Source organism: Verticillium alfalfae, genomic scaffold (assembly GCF_000150825.1).
Source record: "Verticillium alfalfae VaMs.102 supercont1.4 genomic scaffold, whole genome shotgun sequence".
NCBI lineage: Eukaryota > Fungi > Ascomycota > Sordariomycetes > Glomerellales > Plectosphaerellaceae > Verticillium > Verticillium alfalfae.
The window spans coordinates 1,911,134-1,925,304 of NW_003315035.1; the positions used below are offsets into that span (position 1 = coordinate 1,911,134).

The window sequence follows — 14,171 nt, forward strand, 5'->3', positions numbered from 1 at the left end:
CAAGTTGTTCTGCTTGACTGCCATTACAACCGTGTCCCGTGACATGGTGTCGATGCGATAGTTGAGATCCCCGTTCAACACACACAATTCGTGGTCCAGGATCAAGGTTCCGTCGCCGCCGCCTGTGTAACTGTCGATGCGTTTGTTGGGATCCCGTTCAGCTGGCAGAAGCGGTGTCTCCAGGATGGCAGCGATGTCATTATGCCGGCTGTTCGCCTGCGATTGACCGGCAGCTAGATGGCAGTTGATGAAGCACATGGAAGTATCATCAACAAGGAAGCGAACGACAATGGCGCCCTTGTTCCCATGTAGGCCTCCCATGCCACGCTTGACCTCGGAGGCACTCAAGTTGCGGATCCGATCTCGAAGTGAGGATTTCACAAAAATACAAGTGAAGAGGCCGACGAGCGTGGCTGTGTGAAGCAAGTGATACAGATCATGCCGAGGCATGTGGTCGTCAAGGCTCTTCATCAGGAAATCGCGCCAGTCTCGGTACTGGTGGCTCATCCGCTCCTGGTCTGACCCTTCCTTCTTCTTGGACTTGAAGAAACGCTCTGCTCTGTGTCAGATAATGGTTGACTCAAGGAAGTCAGAATTTGCTTACTGGCGGTAGCAGTCTTGTCCTCGAGATCGACAAGTTCTTGGAAACCGAATATCAACATATCGGGCGAGTCGCTCGACTGAAGCAGATTGCGGATAAAGGTAGCGTCTTGGTCCGCGTAACGAAGACTATGAGGAGTGGGTGCACCAGCATTCCAACTCATGACCAAAGCTTTGATGTCTTCAAAGTCGCAGTACTGAGCTTCCTGCGCCTTCATCTCGTCCTCTTGCCAATCTTCCTGTAGCAATCCATCCCATACGCGGATGACGTTGTCGGCCCCGAGGGAAATAACCTGCAGTCGATCCATCCTGTAGCAACTGGAAGGGTCAGAAACGATTTTGACGACAGGGTTTTCATGTGCCTGCCACTCCTTTTTGATCGTCCATGGGGTCTGGCTGATATCGTAAACGGAAATCTTGCCGTTGTTGAAACCAGCCCAAATGTAATCACCGACACCCGTCAACGAGTTGATCTTGTACCCGCTGATGCTCAGTACTGCAAGACAAGAAAAGTCCTTGGTGTTATAGATGCTGACTTTGCCGTCGACGTGCCCGAAGAAAGCTCTTGTCGGATGTGTCCGCATCAGCGTCCCGGAAGTGACCTCCCCGGCACTGTCTTGCACGAGTGGCCGAATCAGGACTTGAAACTGTGTCTCGCCCTCGAGAGTAGGTGCAAAGATCCGGATCTCCTTGCCTGTTGCATGCCATAGAAGATCACCTACAACCATGGAGAACGCGTGTGTCCTAGGAAGTCGATAGGTCTGGTGGGGGTTCCCATTGAGATTCGGCGTATGATCCTCATCCGGACCCCAAATAGCAAGCGTGCCGCTCTCATCCAGTGTCCACAGCTCGTTGTAATGCCGATAAATTTTGATAACCTCATGTCGTGCATGGGCCGTAGCCTTTTTGGCTACGATAGTTTGTGTGGCAATGTCGGCTTCCAGGATCTCTCCCATATTTGTTCCTATCCACAACCGTTGCCCTTCTTCGTCAACGTTGGAGCCAGGTTTGAACGCGATGGATGTAGCTTTGACGCCTTCGCCGTGTGCAAGATTTACGAGGAGCTCGCCGTCGCGAAGACTCCAGACTCGGGTGAGCAGACCTGTAGTACAAACAAGATCCCCGCAGACATCGAACACACGTGTGTCATACTTGGTAGGTACCTCGTGCACACCTTGCTTGACCGAGGGGGCTCTCCGATTCGTGTTAGAGGGATCGGGGTACGTGGAGCCTTGGTTGACGCCGTCTGCTTTTGTAATAGGCGGCTGGGCAGCGGGATTGGAGGTAGAAGGAAGGGCCGAAGATGCTTGTGCAGGAGCAGATGTGCGAATAGAACGCACGTCTGGCGGAGCGCTCCTGTCAAGGGACCTGTCAACAACAGTATTTGATCGTCCAGGTACCCGAGTTGGGGGCGGAATGACGCCCGTAGTTGGCGTAGAGACTATACGCTTCGGAGCGTTGCTGCTTCTGCGTAGAATCATAGCGGAGCCCTGCCGCGCTGCGGGGTGAGCATCATCGTCGTGGAGTCAGGCGCAGTCGAGCGTGGCTCGATTTTGGATATGCGTGTCGAAGGCGCTGATTTGTTCATCAATGGAGAGGCATCTGTCTCATGCCGATCGTGTCCGGTTGACGCTAGTCACGAGCGAATGTGTAGAGAGGCGGCTCCGACCCTAGATCCAGCTTTCTGGGTCGTAATACATCTGTCTGTGCAACATGCGGTCTTGGCCATGAAGGCAATGGAGGTGTGTCCCCGCCAGGACTTCCCGGGCTGCTGGGCGGACTATTAAACGGAGAGGTCTCTTGCGACTGTCGCCTCGGTTCTGGCAATCGTATCGGATCTGCGAAAACTGATGTTCGCCGTTGTGCTGGAATTAGGGGCTTCTCGTTTCGGCTGATCGGCGGTGGTGGCTTCTCCCTTCGCATCTCCCCGGACCTCCTAGGCGGAGGCGGCGATGGTGGTCGCGAAGCAGTGAGCATAGGCGACTTCCGAGGCTCGAGTGTGGGCGTAGAGGTGCGGCTTGGTATTTTGAAGGAACGTGAGGGTACGGACGGAGTCGAAGGAGTCACGATATAGTCGGGGTTCAGGAGACTTGGCGCATCATCCCGAGCAAACTTGGCGATCATGTGTTTCGGGGGAGAATGAGGAGGCTCGATCATGACGGACGGGGCCATGGTCGTTGGCTTTGGACTCAGCGGAGGCGGTGGCCCAAGTGAACGCGTGGAGGCGCGGAGGCCAAGCTCAGGGTGAGGGAGGGGGAGATGTGTTGCAGATACACTGCCGCGATCGGCTCGTGGTTTTGGCGGCGGCCCGCGGTGCGGGCGCATGATGCATGTTCTCTTGCACTGTCTTGACCTCGCGCAACCGCTCTGGTTTGGGCGCCGGAGAGACTGTTCGAGGGGGCGAGGGGCCGACGCCTGGTTCGGGGGGATGGGCCATCTGCAGGTTTTCGAACTTGGCTCGTAGCGACGAGACGGGCTTCTGCGATGCTATCAGCGCATGGACAGGCACATCAGCACGTAGCTGGGACTCACAAGCGACGAGCCGTCAGGCCCGTTCTCCTCTGGAGGCGCCATGTTGTGGCTACGAAAGGGGGGAGTCAGGTCGGCAGCGGGGTTTCAAATCGAGAACACCCATAATACCCAGGGTCGGACACTGGCGCTGAGAGCTCAAGGGACGCGAAGTGAGCCACCAGAGCAGCGATGGAGTCCACCGGCAGAATGACGTCCGTGGCGAGATGTTGCCTGGGAGGACGAGACTGATTGTATTTGGAAAGTCGATGAGGTTGAATAGGGCCGCACTGGAGGGTCGATCATAATGATATCTCTAGGTTTAGAGTTGAAGCTGCGGGGGGGGCAGAGGCTGCTCGGAGGCCATGGCTTGTTCCTGGGAGAGAGAAAAAAAAAAAGCTGATGTTCGGGTTTGTTCTGTGGATTGTGCGAGTCTACTGTGATGGTAATTTCGTATCGCTTGGTGTCTGCGTGGGCATTTGCCTGTTGAGGACAGTCGGCATTGAAAGGGAGATCGGCGGGCTGTGGCAGTGTTGGATGTTCCAGTTGCTGTCAAAGTCTCGTGTCCTGGCGACGCCTGAACAGCCGCCTCGCCTGTCGTAAGCTGTTTCCCGCTCGGCAGCGTCACTGGGCTGGGGGTCCCACATAGCGCTGGGCCGAACTGGGCAAAGCCGTTTGGTGTGCCTGGCAAAAGTACCTAGGTACCATGGGTAGGTAAGTACCATGGGTACCACCTGATGGCACATCGACCCTGGCTGGGATGGAGCTCAAGAGCCACTGGTAGAAAGCCCGCGGCCAGGAAGGTGCAGGGCGCCTCAGCTTAAGCCCCGCCCGGCGCGGGGCTGTTGAGTTGGTTTCGTAGCAGGCGTGAGGTACTCGTAGGTAGCAAGGGTACCTAGACTAGGTAGGTAGATGCTGCGGCCACAGGGCCTCAGCCGGCTATAGAACTGCGTCACCTCACCCTGGAAACCCCCCTGTAAATCGCCAACGTCGCGTGCATTCGCCCTTCAATGGCCCCGTCACCAGCCAGGCAGGGTACTAAGCCTAAATGTCAGTCCCAGTCCCGCACCATGACTGCCGCCTAGGTAGGTAGGTAGGTAGGTAGGCACCTTGGGTAGCAGGCGAAGCCAGCCGGAGCCGGAGGTGGGGTGGGGTCTTCAAGGGAAGCACGCACGGTTCAGGCGGGATCTGAATGGCTGGACCATGGGAGAAGTCGTCGATATCACCCCATTAATCCATGTCGCTCGGAACGACTGAACATTTTACAATCGTTCGCCCCGTTCGTCGCCGTCGCTCGACCTTTTCTTCCTCTACGCACTCCTTCGTCTCTTCTCAACCCAGACAAGAACGGCCAATTCACCCGCAAACACAAGATGAACAACGTAAGACCCACCCGGCGATGACCTCATGTGTTGTGCCATGACTGACCTGAGGATGGCGTAGGTCAAATCATTCTGGTACGTGATGCCTGGTGCGCTCAAACCCGTGAGCCTGCCAAACTGACCGTTCTCGACTCTAGGCTCGGATGGGGCTCCCTTTGTGTTGGTACGCTACCTGAACGGCCTGATCCTAGGACACACAGACTGCTGACACAATGACGACAGCTGGTGGAGGCGCATACTACTTCGCGAAGAAGAGCATCAACGCCGATCGGATGACCAGGCTTGAGGACCAGCGCAGGAAGAAGCAGATGATCGAGTCGATGGAATACTCCGAGAACGTCCCCAGCAGGCCCCTCTCGTCCGCGACAATGGGCGGCACCCCGGCCGCCAGCCCTGCCCGCACCGACACGGCTGGCTCTCCCAGCCAGGAGGCTGGCGCCGACCCTGCGCCGACGCGCCATGCGCCTACGACAGAGGAACAACGAATCTTCGAGAAGAGCAAGTATGAGAGCGCCGCGCCATTCAGGAGTCCGAAGGGAGACAGATTTTCCTGATTGCCGACAAACACACACGGGTGGAAGACACGTCGTGTTTAGAGTGCCCTGCTGCCCTGGGACGAATACGGTGCCCGGGACGATTGTACAATTATTAATGCGGATTTGCTACGTTCTCTTTAGAAACGGCGAGCTGATAGTGGCGCTACGAATTAACGACCCAAGCCTCCCCTCTACATTTCATTATCCTTCTTCCCTTCTGTGAGTGGATGTAGTCTCGAGTTGCCAAGCACGCCTTGGTCTTATCTCACCAACTGCCCAATGGTAGCGCATGCAGCGGTCGTCGCTGACGATGCGGTGTGCACAACGTCAACGTTGCAGGTAGCCATGTAACCGTGTGCAGGGGGTTGGTCGGCAGCAATGTGAGATTAAGCAGCTAGCTCCCGTTGATCAGTTACACCAAAGACACTCTTTACCATGCCGGACACTCTTCGACTCAGATCTCACGCAGGCCAACAGAACCATTGTCAACATGCCCTAAATTCCACCCCTCGCCAGCTCCCTCCGTCACGCATTGGCAGCGACTCAAATACTCATACAATCAATCATGAAGGGACCACGCTTCCAAGGGCTACCACACCTTGAGATCTTGAGCAAGCTGACTGTAAACTTTTTGCAACTCTTCCCTTCGTATCTGTGACAAACGTACATGATTTCAAACTTGTGGGAGCTGTCCACCCCTTTTAGGCGCCTGTTGTACATCCCCAGCGTATTTAGACCTTGACCTTCTTGGCAGCGCTGCCATTCGTTTCCTCAGTGGTATCCAGTGATCTCTTCTCAGGCTCAGCGGCGATCTCCTTTTCGGCCTGCACAAACTTGGCATGCTCTTCAGAGGTCAGATCGGGGAAGCAGAGGCTTCTCCTCTTCCGAGGTCAAGTTCAGGTGGAAGGTACGGATGACGGAGTCAGCGTCGTCAATAGCGAGCGCCTCACGTCGGCCATGGCTTTGACTTCTTGGTACACTCCTTGACCTGTGCATCGACACGATGGTCCACACCAAAGCTTCCTCGGACACGGCTCTTGATAGCGTTTCCCAGCCCAAGTCAACCTAGACGCGAAGTGGGAGTTCTGGGATGCACGGTCAGCAAAGCCCCGGTCGGAATAGCAGTCAACTTACAGCGAAACAGGCCGAAATCGGAAGGGTTCAGGACCTCGTAGGTGCTGGGGTTGTTCAGGATAGCCTTAGCGAGAATACCGGCCTTGTGGGTGAACGCACACTGACGCTTGTGTTAGACTCAACTAATGGAGGAACTTTAGGTTTGGGGGAGAACGTACGAATCCGGTGATGGGGTTGTTGAACGAGATGTTAATTTGGACTGTTCAAGTCAGCCTTGGCTTCATGATTTGCTCACGGTTCGCAAACTGCGATCGGGTTTCAAGGCAACGTCCAATGAACCTCAGGTGTTAGGGTTGAAAGCTTAAACAACCTTGCCTTATACCAATCGCAATACAATGGTAATGTGGGCAGGGGAAAAGACATACCAGCGTCGGCCACGAGGTTCTCAAGATCCTTGAGCTTGTGGAGTTTGTACCTGTGTAGTCATTAGCCACAGGGTGACGCAGGACGGACTAAGCATCCAACTTACTTGCTGGTAACATATTCGCGATCGGCGACAACCATCCTCTTTAAAAGATGTCAGCATACAGTTCAAGGTATCGGGATATCTCAGCACGTACCGCCATCAGACCACCGAGAGTGGTGATACCGTTGCGCTCACCGATTCCTAGACAACAACGTCAGTGTCATGTTTCTTAAGACCTTGTGCATGAGCCACTAAGACACTGCAGAGCCTTTGCCATGGCAGGCATGGACATACCAAGAACGGAAGTATCAACTGATGGGTAATCTGATTAGCATCGTTTCCAGAGAGAACCATGTTTTGTGATGAAACTCACCGTGTGTAGCACCGGCCTCGAGAGCGCAGTAGGCGTTGGCAACGGCACAGCCAGTGTCATCGTGGAAATGGGTCTCAATGTCGCACTTGACAACGCCACGAAGAGCTATAGGGAACGTTGTCAGACAGTTTTCTCCAAGTTGAGGGATGTGCTGCTCCGCAACTTACTCCTGACCAGGTCATAGACCTGTCTGGGGGATGCGCAGCCACTAAGAGAAGGTCAGCAAACACTCGGCACCAAAGAACAGGATTCCACTGACACTGTGTCTGCGATACCGACACGCGTGACGCCAACCTTGTCGACGGCGCTGTACACGGAGAGAAGGTCGACGAGGTTGGAGCGGAAGGAGTCTTCGCTGGAAAAGCGAACCTCAAGGCCCTTCGATTTGACGAACTCAATGACCTCAATGGCCGTCTGTGAGGTTGTCAGCGTCATGTCATTGACTAGGTGAACGCTTCGGCTGCATTAAGACACCCGATCGAACTTGGATAACTCACGTTGATGATGTACGTCATGTCCTTGCCGTGCGAGTGCTCCCGAAGATATGAAGATGTTCCGATAACGACGTCAAGGCCATCAACACCAGTCTCAACGGCCAGACGGGCATCATCCATGTGGCAGCGAACGTGAGTGAGGATCTTAGCCTTGAGGCCGAGCTTGCAGATCGTCTCGCAGTCCTTACGCGACTGCTCACTGGACGCGGGGGATGTCAACTCGATGTAGTCGACTCCAAAGTCGTCGAGGGCCTTGGCAATCTTGATCTTGGTCTCTGTGTCGAAGAAGGCGTTGGCGAACTGCTCGCCCTCGCGCAGGGTGGACTCGACTGCCGGGAGCACATGTTGTTAGAAGCGTGTTTCTCGAGGACGATTCTTGGCCTGTCAATCTTGTTCTTGTTGCGCCGGTAGACTCACTGATCTTGAACCTAGAAACATTGCTGAGGAAGTCGCCTACAGGCTGGTAGGGGCTGGAGTGCGTTTGCTTGGTCTGCGGACGAGGCGATTAGAGCTCTGACCCCATGAACATTGACGTAAGGCTTTCGCCTGTGTCACTGGAGGGTAACACTTACAGGAATGGCCGTGAATCCAGGGTGGGCTGTGGTACATGTTAGCAAACGTTCATCCTCTCCGGTGAGTGAGAATGCCATAGGTGGGCAGAGTATGACATGCAGTTGGCGGAGCCGTTCGAGCCATTCGCGCCGTTGGCATGGCCGTTCGCGGCCGGAGCTTGATCGGGAGTCGGGCACATGATTGTAGATGTTGTCCAGGTCAATCAATCAATTGATGAGTCGGTCGGCAGGAAATGTTCAGTAGATGTCAGGGTGAGATTCAGCTGCGTAATCGCCACTAGAGAGTCATTCAAAATAACGTGGATTCGATTTGGAGGAAAAGGTTTGGATAGGTAGGAAATAGCAAGCAAGCCAAGCTGCTAGTGGGGCGTCTGGGGAAGTTCTTCTCATTCCGATGGCCGGAGCTGTGTGACGCATGTACATGTAAGGTACGTCAGACGCCCGAATGGTAATTCGTGCGATCAGTATCACGTGCATCTGCTCTTTTGTGGGTTCAAGGCTCCACTCGCGGATCTCCTCCGACTGTGTGTATGCGCCTCACCAGACTTCAGGCTAGCAATTCCAACAAGCAGCCGCGCCGCACGACGACACAGACGCGATTGCCCAGAACCACGATACGGTCGACATGCAAGTTCCTTGACGATGACGACCCCTCAACTGGCCATCGCGAAGGTCAACTTCAGCGCTGTCCTTTTCCGCAAAGAGCCGACGCCTCTGACCCGCCCCCAAATCGAGTCGTTCCACACCCTGCTCTCTGATGCCATCTCGAAATGCTCCCCTGCCAACGTTCAGGTTTGACTTGCCCTGTCCGCTCATTCGGCCCCTTTTCGTGCCGATACGCGCTTCTCCCGTCGCCAGCTTCCAGACTAAACCCCCACGCTTCTAGAAATGCAAGCGCTGGATCCTTGACCACCTATGCGCATCGCCGGCACGCGTCGCAGCCCTAGGCAAATATCTGGTAGCCTTGTCGAGCTCCCTGACCGGTGATGGTGCCGTCGGCGTCAGGAGACCATCTGCGAAGCGCAGGCAGCTGCATATCCTCTATGTCTTGAATGACGCCATCTACCATACAAGTAGCCGGCAGCACAATGCTGGTTTTGCAAAGGAGATCGAGGGCAGCTTGCCCAGCCTGTTCCGCCAAGCAGCGAGCTTCCAGAACAGTCCAAAGCATATGAGCAAGCTCGGTAGCCTGTTGTCACTCTGGGATGAAGAGCGTTACTTCTCACCTGGTCTGATTCAGGACCTGAGGGACATCCTGCGAGCAGGTCCGCAGAGCCTCACGGCCGCTCAGACGACGAACGACGACGCAAAAGCCAGCTCTGGCCAGGCCAGCGGTGCAAGATCTGGGAGGGAGGTTCCATACCTTTTGCCCTCGATGCACGGCGACCCTCGGCTGTCGTGGTATGACCTGCCCGCGGCCAATTGGCTCCCTCACCTGACGCCCAATTCGACGAAGCCCATGCACCCCGACATGATCAAGCCTCTTCAGCTAGCATCCGGTCCCGCCGACAAGGCCCTCGCACAGGCCGTCAAGAATCTTCTCCAAGATGTGGAGAGCATCTACAGCAAGGAAGCGACGGGCGACGAAGACTCGCTGGTGGACCGGAACGAGATGGGGGAGCACGTCATCATCGATGAGATCACGGGGGACATCATTGGCGGCACAACATACTACGGCTGGTCGCGGGGGTTCTGCGAAAAGATGAAGCAGCGAAAGAAAACCGCCAAGCTGGGTCCCATGAGCCGTGGCCGCGAGCGCTCGCAGGCGTCCAGTCGCTCGAGGAGCCCGTCTCGAGACAGATCAAGGAGTCGCACCAACTCACCGCCAGCCTTCAAGCGACGAAGATTGTCCCGCGAAAGCCCGAGCCCGAGCCGCAGCCGAAGTCGCAGTCGTGGCCGGAACCGTGACACCGCACGACGTAGCCCCGAGCCAAGAGGACGATTCCGGCCTCAGTCTTACAGTAGATCGAGATCTCGAACACCCCCTCGGCGGTACATTTCACCATCCTCTACATCGCGAGATCACGATCTCGGTCTGGGTCGTAGCCGGGACCGTGACGACCACGCTCACTACGACTCGACAGCCAACGCACAACGCGGACGCCCGCCACCCCCTCCGCCGTCCTTGGCGCCACCATTGCCCTTCCCACCTCCGCCGCCCGGCCCTGGCGGTGGGGAGTTTGCACACTTTGGGCTCCAAGGGTCTTGGCCACCACCGCCTCCGCCTCCGCCTCACCTGGGCATGGGCGGACCGCCGCCGAACTGGTTTCCCCCCGTACCACCACCTCCAGGGGGTCCAGGGGCCAATTGGCAGCAGCACCAGCAACAACCGCCACCGCCGCCGCCGCCACCGCTGCACCAGTATAGTCAGCCGCAGCAGTCGTACGGGAGGGGGGGCTACAGCAGCCGCAGCAGCCACGACAGGGGCAGAGGACGGTGGAGGTAGCGCTTGTCAAGAATTCGTGTCACAGCCTTCGAGCAGTTCAGACAGTTGTTTAAAATGAAATGCAGTCTCAGCGCTAATAATTCTGAAGCCCAAACCGAGCGACGTTATTCTTGTTCTGCACACTTGGCCTAACCACCCATCCTGTAACTTTCAGATACCGAAAGCTGGGCATCGTGCCAGCGGAACGTATACTTGACATGCTCCTATTCCATGTCTACGGTCTACTGTGTGGCCCCATGGATCCCTTCCTTTTTTGACATCCATCGTTGTCCGGGCCAAAGTCTCTGCCCGGGAGTTCTGCAATGAATGTACCGCTCACAAAGCTAACTGAGACATTGCTGTTGGAGACGGGGTGTGCTCTCGGGGGCCAGCGGTGCCATTTGTGGATTTCCTCTGGCTCGCAAGGCTGGCAATTGAGTCCCACTTTTGCTTCCTCTCGGTCTCGCGTGCAACAGCAGTGTTTTGTTGCTCAGTGTAGTCGTGGGAGCAGTCGTCAAAGAGCTGGGGGTTGATCTCCATGAAAAGCTTCATAGCGTTGTACACCATACCGTGAATTGTCCTGGGAAAAGGCTGTCAGCTCAAGCCGTTAAGGGATAACAAATGAGGGACACACCTGTTCCAGTGACCCTTGGAATTCTCGTATAGGGGTGCAAACATGATGGGGAGGATGATCTCCACATTGTCGCTGACAAGGTTGCAAAAGTACTCGTTGTTCCAGAAGTATAAAGCGCGCTCGGCGACTTGGAAGTGCGGACTCGCAACTGATTTCGCAAGCTGGTGGAATAGGGGCTCCTGAACCTTGGCGAATTCGGCAGGGTCCATGACTTCAAAGATATCCTCCACCTCATTGAGGAACATAACCTCTTTGGTGCTGTTGGTCTTGGGCCAGTATCGGAGCAAACCGAGAACAACCTGCAGCAGTTAGCGCTGTTCTTTCCTTCCGATACGGTGGCTGACGCGCCGACACGAACTTACCTCTTCTGTGAGAGATGCGTCTTTCTCCAAGAACTGCACAATGCAGTAAGCTAGTTGAGGGTGGTACATGCTCAAGCTCTTGACCTTGTGCAGGGGGATCAGAACTCGCGTGAGGAAGGTCTTGTGTTCCTCCTTCAACGGCAAAGCAAATCCGTTGATGATCGAGCCCAGGATTTCAAGAAGCTCCGCGATACCGTTGAACCTCTCTGTCTCATAAGTGAACTGGAAAAAGACGTTGTTGATGGAGCGCCTGATAAAAGATCGCAAGTTCAGGAATTTGCCGTAAATGCGATGAAGAGTGGTCTTCAGGAAGTCTCTTTCACGAGGGTCCTCGGAGTCGAACAGTTCCAGTAGCTGCAGGACAAAGCTATGGTCGATGTAGGCTTTGGCAATGTTCGTGTTGAAGTCCTGGCTTTCGATGAAGCGAAGGAAGAACTCGTACACGACCTGAATATGAGGCCACGCTACCTCCAGCACGGGCTCATCCTCTTCCGGATCGAAAGCCTCGCCTTGGGGGTTCATGGGGGGCGGGATGGGACGGAACAAGTTCTTGTTGAACATTTCGACGACCCTCGGATACATGGGTTCTGTAATAACCTGACGGTTGTTGGCCACGTAGTCGAGCAGCTCGTGCAGTGCCAGTCGCTTGATCTCCTTCGACTTCATGTCGCCGCTGGCATCGTTAAAGTCAAAGATGACATTGCATTGATCAATTTTCTGCATGAACAGGTCCTGGCGCCGATTGGGAGGCACTTCGTGAAAGCCCGGCAGTTTCTCGAGCTCGCGGTCCGCTGAGATATCGAATCGCGAAGAGTGCTGGCGTTTTGGCGTCCGCATGCCCTCGGGCACGTCTTTCGGTGTTTGATGAAGGCGGTCGAACATCAGCGACTTGGTGCCCGCCTTGGGGGGTGCCAAGTCGTGTGGCATAGTCTCTGCAGCGCCAGGAGGGGGGACGTGCTACAGTGGAGTTGTCGTCAGCAGCGGACCAAGATGCACGCCTAGGTTCACGGGCATGGACTGATAGTGAGAGGGGGGAGGTATCTTACTGGAGCGCTTGGGCTGATGACGACGGACGGAGGTAGAGCCCCGAGTCGGGAAGGGGTACCGTTGCCATTGGAAGCTTGTGAGGTGCCACCGAAACGATCCTGGCCCGCGGTTTGTTGGTTGCTCAGAGGCGACGGCTGGTTCGGTGCGCCGTGGTCGGTTGCGGTGCCGCTGGGCAGGGGCTTGTTGCGAATGTCGTTGAGGGTCGAAGTCGAAGAAGAAGGCGTCAGCACAGGGGACTGATTTGCGTCGCGACCCGAGCCCACGGACGAAGGTGAGGCGGCACCATCCTTGGCGTCCTTGCTCTTCTTAGGCTTGTTGGGGTCCTTCCCGCGCGACAACTGGGCCTGTACCGAGTTCGTCAACAAGATCAGTGGGCAGTTCGTATGGAGGTGGAGTGAGGAGCATACCTTAACGCGCTGGCTGAAGCGATTCATATTGTTCATAGAACACCTCAGTACGGTCTTTGATGGTGACGAACGCTGATAACGGGGGTTGGCGAGGGGTGATTGGTTGCGTCAGGCACCGGTGCGGGAGCAGCTGAGGGGCAACGGTAAGGTAGATATACAGGCAAGGCTGGCGGGTGCAACAAAGGCACAGGAGGTAGCCAGAGCTTGTTGGGCGATGATTGCGGTCGCGCGAGGTCGTGTTGGATGGTGGCCGACAGGTGTATCGCGACACGGAGAGGGTAAGTGTTCAGGCCTGTCGTGACGATGACACCGCCTTCTGATTCGATGGACACCTTTGTGAAGGAAGGAGCAGAATATCGGCAGGAGTCAATGGGAGACACCTTGCTCCCGGGTTGAGGGGGGAAGGCGTTTGAATGTTCGGTGGGGAGGGGATGGAATTCGCCTCGCGAACGTGCGACCGCAGTGTCGGGGAGTTTGACGTGGTTAGGATGATGATGGGTGGTGCTGCAGGGCACAGGCCAAGCCAGAGGCGGGTGTTCGATGAGGGGCGCCAGAGAGAAGCACACCCATTCGGCTTGGGAGGCGAAGGCACTCAAGGAAGGCCTAATGCACAATTATGTCGAGGTGAGGTGGGATGCGAGGGCAGGCGAAAGGGGGGAGACCCTTGGTGTATTTTTGGCCTGATTCGACCTCGAGTTGGGCTTGAGCTGCGGAAGTGGTGTTGTCGGGGAGAATGCTGGGAGTTGGAGTCGCAGTTGTTTGCGGGGCCAACGTGAGGTGTGCGACAACACGGAGCCAACTAGACCCCCGGTGCTCTCTCTCTGTCTGCTGGCTATGTAGGTACCTTTGGGAGAGCTGAGAGCTGGGTGGCCCTGTGGAACAGCAGGGGACTCGTGGTAAGATATGGGGCTAGCCTCTAGTACCTAGGTAGGTACCTTGGGTACCTGGGTAGGTAGCGTAAGGCACCTCGACGACGAGCCGGGGGATATCCGGCAATTTGTCGTGCGCGGCAGGTCGCAAAAGATCAGTGAATCAAACGAAAAGAAATGAAAAGGCTTGTCTGTAGTTGTCAGGATCGAGGTCGATGCTGATCACACCTGGGGCTGATCCGGACTTTCAGGAACACCTACAGGTAACATCGGTAAGAGGAACCCCCTTAGGTGCACTTGGCGACGGCAAATTGAGGTAGTGGGAGTGGAAGGGGAAGGGGGGGGATTGAGGGAGGCAGGTACTGGCCAATCTCCCTCTCGTCAATGCACTGGTAAAGATTGCACCCAAGCTGTTAGGTGGG

The 14,171-nt window shown here is 55.9% G+C and overlaps 6 protein-coding genes across 6 annotated transcripts in view; 2 read left to right on the top strand and 4 right to left on the bottom strand.

The window, feature by feature from the left end:
- The window catches only part of VDBG_04041 (type I inositol-1,4,5-trisphosphate 5-phosphatase CVP2), a gene marked incomplete at both ends in the record, with an annotated part of 3,203 nt that extends 431 nt beyond the window's left edge, over nucleotides 1-2,772 (bottom strand). The window contains 4 exons of the mRNA XM_003006042.1: nucleotides 84-554; nucleotides 605-1,702; nucleotides 1,775-2,067; nucleotides 2,270-2,772. Of these exons, the coding sequence (XP_003006088.1) occupies nucleotides 84-554; nucleotides 605-1,702; nucleotides 1,775-2,067; nucleotides 2,270-2,772 (2,365 nt within the window). The remainder of the gene's footprint in view (nucleotides 1-83; nucleotides 555-604; nucleotides 1,703-1,774; nucleotides 2,068-2,269) is intronic.
- A 67-nt stretch (nucleotides 2,773-2,839) lies between these two features.
- On the bottom strand, nucleotides 2,840-3,174 carry VDBG_04042 (conserved hypothetical protein; the record flags this gene model as incomplete). The annotated part of the gene is made up of 2 exons (XM_003006043.1): nucleotides 2,840-3,079; nucleotides 3,133-3,174. The coding sequence occupies 2 exons, from the start codon at nucleotides 3,172-3,174 to the stop codon at nucleotides 2,840-2,842; spliced, it is 282 nt and encodes a 93-aa protein (XP_003006089.1).
- Nucleotides 3,175-4,481: 1,307 nt separating this feature from the next.
- VDBG_04043 (conserved hypothetical protein) lies at nucleotides 4,482-5,044 on the top strand (the record flags this gene model as incomplete). Its single annotated transcript, XM_003006044.1, has 3 exons — nucleotides 4,482-4,490; nucleotides 4,628-4,649; nucleotides 4,713-5,044. 3 exons carry the CDS (start codon nucleotides 4,482-4,484, stop codon nucleotides 5,042-5,044), a joined length of 363 nt encoding a protein of 120 aa, XP_003006090.1.
- A 713-nt stretch (nucleotides 5,045-5,757) lies between these two features.
- On the bottom strand, nucleotides 5,758-8,259 carry VDBG_04044 (homocitrate synthase; the record flags this gene model as incomplete). The annotated part of the gene is made up of 15 exons (XM_003006045.1): nucleotides 5,758-5,907; nucleotides 5,977-6,014; nucleotides 6,161-6,260; nucleotides 6,319-6,359; nucleotides 6,526-6,575; nucleotides 6,630-6,667; nucleotides 6,721-6,767; nucleotides 6,819-6,878; nucleotides 6,940-7,044; nucleotides 7,107-7,147; nucleotides 7,199-7,353; nucleotides 7,437-7,762; nucleotides 7,851-7,923; nucleotides 8,006-8,031; nucleotides 8,106-8,259. 15 exons carry the CDS (start codon nucleotides 8,182-8,184, stop codon nucleotides 5,758-5,760), a joined length of 1,329 nt encoding a protein of 442 aa, XP_003006091.1.
- A 388-nt stretch (nucleotides 8,260-8,647) lies between these two features.
- VDBG_04045 (conserved hypothetical protein) lies at nucleotides 8,648-10,451 on the top strand (the record flags this gene model as incomplete). Its single annotated transcript, XM_003006046.1, has 2 exons — nucleotides 8,648-8,797; nucleotides 8,892-10,451. 2 exons carry the CDS (start codon nucleotides 8,648-8,650, stop codon nucleotides 10,449-10,451), a joined length of 1,710 nt encoding a protein of 569 aa, XP_003006092.1.
- Nucleotides 10,452-10,487: 36 nt separating this feature from the next.
- Nucleotides 10,488-12,916, bottom strand: VDBG_04046 (serine/threonine-protein phosphatase 2A; the record flags this gene model as incomplete). Its single annotated transcript, XM_003006047.1, has 5 exons — nucleotides 10,488-11,010; nucleotides 11,065-11,363; nucleotides 11,427-12,383; nucleotides 12,473-12,817; nucleotides 12,881-12,916. 5 exons carry the CDS (start codon nucleotides 12,914-12,916, stop codon nucleotides 10,767-10,769), a joined length of 1,881 nt encoding a protein of 626 aa, XP_003006093.1.
- Nucleotides 12,917-14,171: the final 1,255 nt, after the last annotated feature.